Genomic DNA, 8594 nt, shown 5'->3' with positions numbered 1-8594 from the left:
TTGTCAGCCTGTCTCCATGGGGGAGATGCTCCAGTCCTCTAATCAACTGTGTGGCCTCCTCTGGACTTGCTCCAACAATTCCATGCCCTTCTTTTGTTGGGGACACCAGAGCTGGATGCAGTACTCCAGGTGGGGTCTCACAAGAGCAGAGTATTGGAGGAGAATCTCCTTTTTCAACATGCTTCCCACACTCCTTGTGATGAATCCCAGGATTTGGTTGGCTTTCTAGGCAGTGAAAAAATCTGGAAATAGTTTCATGCAATAACATTAGTCGTCAATCATTCTCTGCAGTCATCAGTCATTCTCTGTACTAAATAGCTGATATCACAAACCTGGTAAATAAGGTGAGTTAAACAGACCTCATACAAAATATGAGCAATTAAATTTTCTTTATGTTTTAGTGAGTAAGAATGGTGGCTATTACTTAAGGAACAGCAGAGGACTAGACCAAAAAACTTTTCCAGATGTCTGATTGTTAATGTTGGGGCTGGAGCAAACTGTGTCTGTATAAGGAAAAAAAGCAATGTTAAGCAAAGACTCAGCTCTTTTCTCAAGAATGGAAAATAAGTACCATTCTTACCTCTTTGAGCAATTGCTGGAGCAAAACTGTCACAGATGTGTCACTAGAAACCAGTAGCTCAGGAGAGATGTGCTCAAGGTGGAGAGAGGGGTGAGGGAAAAGTGATTGTTTTGCTGGGGACAAAGAATATAGCACAAGGGGGGAAAAAAAAGCACAAACTCACTGCAAAACCCAACAAAATCAACTACACTATGTAAGTTTCTGATTGAAGATCTCATCCAAGAAGCCTAATAGTACCATGACAACTAATGACATTCCAGTAGAGGTTTCAGCTCTAGAAAGTTAAATATTATCCAAATTTAGGAAGAATTATTTCCTACTTACAAGCAAGATCACACCAGAAGCTCCTCTTATATGACAAACAGCTTTAAGTAGACAAAAACCGGAGTAACATCTGCTACCTTTACTGAGTCTTCCACCTGATGTGCTTCAAAAGAACACCACCTAGTCCTCCATTTAGACAGACTCTTTAGAAAAGTCACTAGGTGAGACAAAAAATATGTTTGGCTTATGGTCCTCACAGTTCAAGGGAAATACACCCAATGGAGCCCATGTTGTTATGACTTGGTAACATCAAGACATTGCAGAGCTTTAATGTAGAAGAAAATGTTCCTGAGAAAATTGGCATCAAACCCGAAGTTTCTATTGACTAAATCTTAGGGATACATCATCTTTGGTTTTTCGTAAGATACTTCATCAGGCTTATAGTCTTCTCTGAACCAGCTTCCAAGCTTACTTTTTGTAACCTACACCCTTAAAGGAATAGGTAATCTTACTTTTGTGTTCCTACCATATTCATCTTGCATAGTTGCAGTTGGTTCAGTTATGAGACAAGGAAGAGCTGTATGCAGCAGCCATGCTCACTTATCTTCTATTACTAAGAAAAGCTTTTTAAGTGTCTCCCAAGACAGGACAGCAGTTAAAACTCAGTCTGTGAGATTATGATCTCACATAAAGTTCCCTCCCTACAGTCCCTTCAAGGTTTTAGAGGATATGTCTTATTTTTCACAGCCTTGGGAATTGTGAGCAAAAGGACTTGCTTGGTTAGTTTTTACAAGAAGTAAATCTTTGAAAGAAAAGAACAATTGGTCTATAAAAATATATGGCACATCTTCAACTTCTCGTCATGAAAACTAATTAGTAAACACTAATTCCTGTTTAAAATAGACTCAGGAAGCCTACGTATTTTTAAAAGTAACCATGGGAAAAAATTCAACAGGACTGTAGGAGGCTTATTGGCAGGCAGGCAACAAGACAATTTTCAATGGCAGATAGACTGGCTTCAACTTCTCTGCAATTTAGGAACTGATGGCAGAGATCACTTAGAGTGGGTTTCGACTTTTACACAAGACTTGCTTTCCAACCAGCTTTCTCGTTATTATACTTTATGGATTAGTGATGCAACCAAATTACCATATACAAGTAGTCCAGTCCTAGTCAAAGTTTAACAGCATGCAAGCATACACAGAATCCTATGGCCCATCTAAAAAATATCACCCTTGAAGATCTAGTGCAGGTTAGAAGTGGCCTCAGACCATTTTAAAAAATAATTTTAATATTTCCTTTTTTTTCCAAAAGTGTACCTTTTTGCATCAAATTTGCATAAAAAGAGTGTACTGATATGAAGTTCAAGTATAACTGAAAACAGATATTGAAAACATGTACTGTTCAAATTCGTATTGCCCAAGAAGTAATTCAATCTATTAAATCAAACACCTTGTAATGTACAGTTTAGAGCTTATCGACTGCTTAGGAGGTTAGCAAAGTGAAAATGCTGTCAGTGTTGCATTACATTGTCTTCTAAAGTGTCAGACAGAAATCTGGAGAGATGTCAGCCGCATAGACTACTCTGGCACTGAATAAGGTATGAAATGCTGTTCTTTAAAGCTCCAATTAATAACATTAAATGACCACTCTAAGTAAACACAGGAAAATGGTAATGCTTTAATACCTAAAAAAGTGCTGTCACAATGCAGTATATGTACAGTAAAGTAACAGATACAGTAGATTTCATAATGCAAAACATATCAAGTCAATAAAGGCACGCAGGCTACAATTTCACTTCAATGTCTGAATTCCATTTCCAGAGGAAATGCTGTGCCTTACATTTTTCTGATAAAATATATTCTGTTGTCAAGCATCCAGTTTTGTACAGTAATAGGATAACATGGGAAAACACTCAACAGACTGGGTTTCTTGAAAGAATGGGTCAGAGTTACAGGAAGTTAGTGAAACGTCAACAGGAGTTGACTCAAGCTGCCACACGTCATATGAGTCAGAAAATTAAGAATTAGCTTTTACAATTTTCCAAAATAAATCAGACATATCAAGATCACAAAGGTGTACAACAGCAAACCAAAATCCAGTGTTTCATACTTACTCAAGTACATACAGCAAGTTGATTCCTCAAGCTATACATGCACAAACACAGCCAAGTTTATGCCAGAGACACATTTTCAGGAAAAAAAAAGAAAAGCTGTTGACTAGTTACCAACAATACATTACATGCAAATACATTTAGACCTTGAAATGATGGTCAAATCAAATCACAGCAAGTTACATTATCACCCATATAGAATAATCCCCTTGAGTGTGTGCTGGGTATTCTTTTGTTTGTTTTCTTTTTGTGTTTTAAAGTAACAGACATTTTAAAAAATAATGATTTGCAAAAATACTGATAATGGCTCACATTTCTACCATCTCAATACTCTATTCTTATTTGAACCTTTTCTACCATCTTAGCAGTATCCCCAGTAGTTTTTTTTACTAACTACATGCTGCTCAGACTTCTTTTGCATAAAATCCATTGACAATTCACTCTATCTCAGTTCCCTTGATACATTTCAAACCATCTACATCCGAAAGCTTCTGGTTCTGTGAAATGGTTGAAAAGGCTTTTTTAAGGCCCATGTCAGCAGTGGTGGTCTCTGCTTAGTTTTCTCTGGAAATAGCACCGCTTCAGTTTCAGGGGTAGGAAATCGAACTCTATACACTTCAGGGTAAGACTTCTGAAACTAGAAAAGTACATTAATTCAAATTAGAAATTTTCTCTCAAACTTGCAAAGTAAACTACTAGAGTGCAACCTCCACTTCTGGAGCAGGAAAATTATTTCTCTAGTGGACTTTCTATGCCTCCATATAAAAAACTAGGGAATAATTTCTAACATGGCTTGATTCATCACAGTGCCCCTATTCCAAATTATTACAAAGTTTGACATTTCAAGAATACCTGCTATTTTACATGTCAGTATTTCTCTAGAGGAGTACATATCTAAGACATGATAAAGCTTATAAGTTAAAATTAGAGAGGAATTTTTATTTACTTGCTTGAGCTTCTTCTTTTTATCTTTCACAGATATTTCTTTATTCATTACAATTTCTTCCAATAAAGCTGCCAGTGGTTCTTGAGAACCAGTTGCCCTTTGGTATTCAAATTCATCTGTACTGATTTGGTGACAAAAAGATGTAGGAGGTAATGTTGTATCAGTATCAGCTCCAGCATATTTTATCTGAAAAGTAAAAATAAAAGAGCAGCTATGTTTTCTGCAAGAAATTTGCAAAAACTGGCTTAATCAATTGACTACCCAAAGATATTAAGTAGAGAAGATATGGAATAGAGACCCTAAACTGTACTTTCTATCTCCTGCACTAATTGACTATGCTCAAGTTAAGTTCAAAAACATTAAGCAAAGGCAGCCTGATCAACTCTGTAAATAAATGCAAAGATACTTTTTCAGTGGAAAACAAAGACAGAACAAAACAAAATATGGTATCAGGAAATAGAGTTAGGAAAAAAGCTGAGCAAGTACGGATGGCTGCGGAAAAAATAAAAAAAGAAGTCAGAACATTAATGGAAAACCTGCAATTATTCAGAGTTTTCCTCACTACCCCAAACATAGTTTGCCTGTTCCATGAAGAAGATAGAGCTGATCAACAGGAAGACATATTTTAGAGTTCTTGTCTCTAAACGGTTCAAGATTTGCTTAGTTTCCTTTTAATGCGTAATTTTGGTTGAATATCAGTAGTTAAAATTAATTAGCTCTTCATAAGTTAACAGAGAAAGAAAAGAATATTTTAAGAACTCTTGAACTTCAGACCACGAAGGATAAATTTGATCTAGGAAGACAGAGACAGAAGACGTCCTTTCACTACAAACTTACTTGAACTCTCTGGACATGTACAACATGATCCTCTATAGAGGTTTTTAAAGCAGAAGGAACACTTAAGATCTCCTGATAATTATCCATGAGAAAAGATACCAGTTTAGCAGCAAGCAGTTCATCCAAGTCTATTTCATCCTTTGAACAGAGAATACAACGGGAAAAGGCCTGAACCATCTGAGAGAAAAAAAAAAAAAAAAAGAGAAAAAACTTTATCATCAGTTATTCATCTGTTTGGGAGTGAGGGGTCAGATTGCATTTAAAAAGTGATGTTTCAGAAAAAATATTTTAACATCACAATACTGTACTTCCAACACATCGATACATTAAAAAAAAAAAGTATTATGTACAGTGACAGAATGTGAGTGGACCCAAGATTACTCCTGCCTCATATAGTTAATCCAAACCTGACTTCAGACTTAAAATGGCTGAATTGCATTTTATTCCCAAGACTTTGTCAAACAGCCTCTTCACATGGCTATTTACAGTTAAACAGGGCATAAATTTTTAAAGACTTTTAAAAATGACAGAGAAATGTAACAGAAGTTAAGCACCAGAGGGGAAATGCTATACCACTGCTTTGAAATCATTAAACTATATTTCAGGTCCATCTCATCTCGTGCAGTCTTGTGCTCAAGCATTCAGCTAACAAGAGAATGTTGTCTTTGCACCAGTCACTTTTAACATTAAAAGCACAAAAGGCAATAAATATTTCTGTCATGTACCATAGAATACACTGCTGAAATAAAACTTAGTACAAAATGCTTGGACTGTAAGGATTCACTTCTAAAACTAACTATTATAACATAATTATTTTAATCAAAGACCGTTTACAGTTAATTAAATTATAACCTTAGCAGTCAAAATTCAATTATTTTAATGAAATGGTATTCATAGTTAATTGCAAACTAAATTGCTGTGGAACAAATTTAGATTTATGCATGCTACTATAGGATTTTAACAGAATGGCTCCACAGCTTAGTTTTCCATTGCACTTAATTTTCAAAGACCAAAATAAATACATACTGTTAGCCAGTTGGAATTGGTATGTTATGCCTAATAACTTTGTAACAAGATGCAGTTGCAAACACAAGTGGTATGTCTACAAGTAGTCCTACAGAAAGAGCATTACCAAAAACGAGAGCATTGCCAAAATCTAGTTAAAGTTACTGTCAGACACTTCTGTGATGAGGAAAAATTGCTACTGAAATAAACTGGTAGGATTTTTTTTAACTGGATGAAAACAGGTAAATCAACACATTCAGCTGCACATTTCTAGCTATTACTGAAACAGGCAGTCTCTTTCATTCACACTGTCTGCAGTGATAAAGAACACCAGGGACCTCATCTACTGGGGTTTTTTGGTTGATTTTGTTCAGTTGGTTTTGGGGGCTTGTTGGTTTGTGTTTGGTTTTTTTTCTACTCCATAATGAAATCACTGGGGATTTCACCTCTGAAAGATAAGGAAACCTCGAAATTCTGAGCAAGTTCTTCTGTGTGCTTACAAATTACCATGAAATTCCAGTTTATTCAAGTTCAGAGTAGCTTTCCATAAAGCTGGAACAGACAAACTGTATTTTGTGTACACTCTTCAGTAAGAATCTAACCTGTGCTCCTCCAAAGGCCTTGTCCAGACCTTTTGCCTTACACTTATACATACCAAAGTTCTGGTCCTCACTGATTCAGAAAGAGGTGGCAAATCTTTGTTCAGGCTAATTCTTGCCATCATTCTCACCAACAGCTGTAGCCTTTTTCGATTTTCTGGTGGCAGTAGGAGACAAGATATCTGAAGAGCTTCTACAGCCTTGCTGTGTTTTTGCAGCAGTCCTGGTTGATATGCGATCAAGAGATTGGGCAACATTTCTCAATTATATATTTCCATAACACTTAACATAACATTTCTAAATCTAACGCCCCAAATTCTTTTCTTACTCATTCAAAACTACCTTAGAACTCAATCTCTCAAAGAGACTAAGAAGATAACCCTAGAACTCAACTCCTAGAACTGGGCAGCTTGTTTCAGTATTTGTAAGACTTCCTTTTGATGCACCGGAAGATATTAATAACCATAACCAGCAAGTCTAGGCACAATGTTGTTGACAATGAAAGAAGCTCAGAAAACTGATGTATTACAAAGCAATCTTACTTTTCAGCTCAGTTTTTCTTTCTGCAATGCTATCATAAAATGTAATCAAATATTTTCTCATTTACTGTCTTTTAATGGGCCATCTGTAGGACCAGAATAGGTGAAATTAATGTAGTATAAACCCCTGCAAAGTTATAGTTAATAACTAAACTATTGTGTCTTTAAAGAACTAGATCAGCTAAAGTAATTTCTACATTTAAGCACCAAGGATTTCAATTTCCTTCAAATGTCGTATTTCCAGGGTTAAAAGCAGCACTTACAGCCCTAATCCTTTCTAATCTAGACTTCAGTCAAGCAATTTCTAAGAGCTTATGAGAGATTATAAGATGCTTAAGCATTCGTAAAAAAAAAGAAGAAAAAGTTGTTAAAATCCATCTGTTAGACACTAAGTGATGAACAGAGGCCTTTAAAAATTAAAAAGACAAGCAATGGAAGAGTTTCGAACTAACATGATTGAAAAGATACAAAAATAAAGCCACCTTGTGATATGAAAGAAATGTAAATATAAAACTGTTCTTTGCATAAAACAGAAAGGACAGGTCCTAAAGAACTGAACTGTGATACTAGTTAGGTATGGCAAATTAACAGCAGGAAATTAATTCTAAAGAATAATTTTTTCATTACATCCCAAACTACTTACCTAACACACTAACAAAGATATCAAAAAAATGAAATGTGAGAAGAGGTTCTTTCGCCTGGCCAAAGTAGTCCACTATAGTTTTGAAGACATCTCTTTCAAAGCCTGAGTAGGAAGGCTGTTTCAAGTCTGAGCAACTGGGCCCTACAAAGAAAAAAAAACCAGAAGAAAAAAGGTGCAGAAACCACTGATTTACCAGCAACAACCAGATCAGTATTTTCTAAGATAGCCCATAAAAATGCATCATTAGAGGGGAAAAAAAGGCTCGTTCCTCAAAATAAGTGAAATTTTATTGATGTACTGAATTGATCTATTCCCAGAGGGTCTAGTGAAGACACATAGTAGAGTTAAAACGTGAATAAGACAGTTAAACTATATTTCACTGAAATAAGATGCAGTGGAAGGAGAATATATGCTGGTATGCCTTTTCCAACTCTGTTTAAGGCAGTGATCATAAAAAATACTGATGGTGAATATAAAAAGTGTAATAAATATGAATATAAAAGTGGTGAAAGCCCAGTCAGTTCAACTGAGTTTTACAGGGGTGGTTTGTTCATGGTGTACTTTTCCTGCCTTCTGAATTCACTTACAATTTGCCAGACATTTCATTGCAGATAATATCCAGTGAGGTAGTTCCTCTGCATGGGGAAGAAACAGACAGAAATTAAAAGGAGAAAAAAACTAAGACAAATGTTAAACTGTACAACAAAAGCAAAGTTTAAAATGCTTTAACAAGTTAGTCCTGTAAAGAAAATCAACTGATTCCAAAGGCAGGCAATACCTTAATGCAGGATCTAGCTTGAATTACATCTATATACTTCAGTTCCTTAAGTATTCCCTATCAACCTGCTGCTCTTGCAACTCAATCAGCAAAATGGAGCATACCACAAATCCTTAACCTACCTTGAAAAAAATCTAATTAGTTCAAGCTACACCTTCACCAGTGTGATAGAGTGAAGTGCTTATTCTGCAGAAGAGGATGAAAAACACTCATATATTCAGTTCTGTCATTTCTTTAAGAATGGAGTTAATATTTTGCAGTGCTCAAACTGTCTTTAAAATGAACACATA

The 8594-nt window shown here is 35.7% G+C and overlaps 1 protein-coding gene across 1 annotated transcript in view; it reads right to left on the bottom strand.

The window, feature by feature from the left end:
- Positions 1-3218: 3218 nt before the first annotated feature.
- The window catches only part of DEPDC1B (DEP domain containing 1B), a 16693-nt gene continuing 11317 nt past the window's right edge, over positions 3219-8594 (bottom strand). Inside the window, exons 5-10 of the mRNA XM_009082847.1 lie at positions 8114-8161; positions 7527-7667; positions 6401-6567; positions 4741-4917; positions 3904-4089; positions 3219-3594 (exon numbers count right to left, since the gene is read on the bottom strand). Of these exons, the coding sequence (XP_009081095.1) occupies positions 3433-3594; positions 3904-4089; positions 4741-4917; positions 6401-6567; positions 7527-7667; positions 8114-8161 (881 nt within the window). The 3' untranslated portion in view covers positions 3219-3432. The remainder of the gene's footprint in view (positions 3595-3903; positions 4090-4740; positions 4918-6400; positions 6568-7526; positions 7668-8113; positions 8162-8594) is intronic.

This window comes from Acanthisitta chloris, unplaced genomic scaffold (genome assembly GCF_000695815.1).
Source record: "Acanthisitta chloris isolate BGI_N310 unplaced genomic scaffold, ASM69581v1 scaffold3979, whole genome shotgun sequence".
Classification (NCBI taxonomy): Eukaryota; Metazoa; Chordata; class Aves; order Passeriformes; family Acanthisittidae; genus Acanthisitta; species Acanthisitta chloris.
The sequence above is the reverse complement of the archived record's forward strand: the minus strand, read 5'-3'. Positions and strand labels throughout refer to the sequence as shown.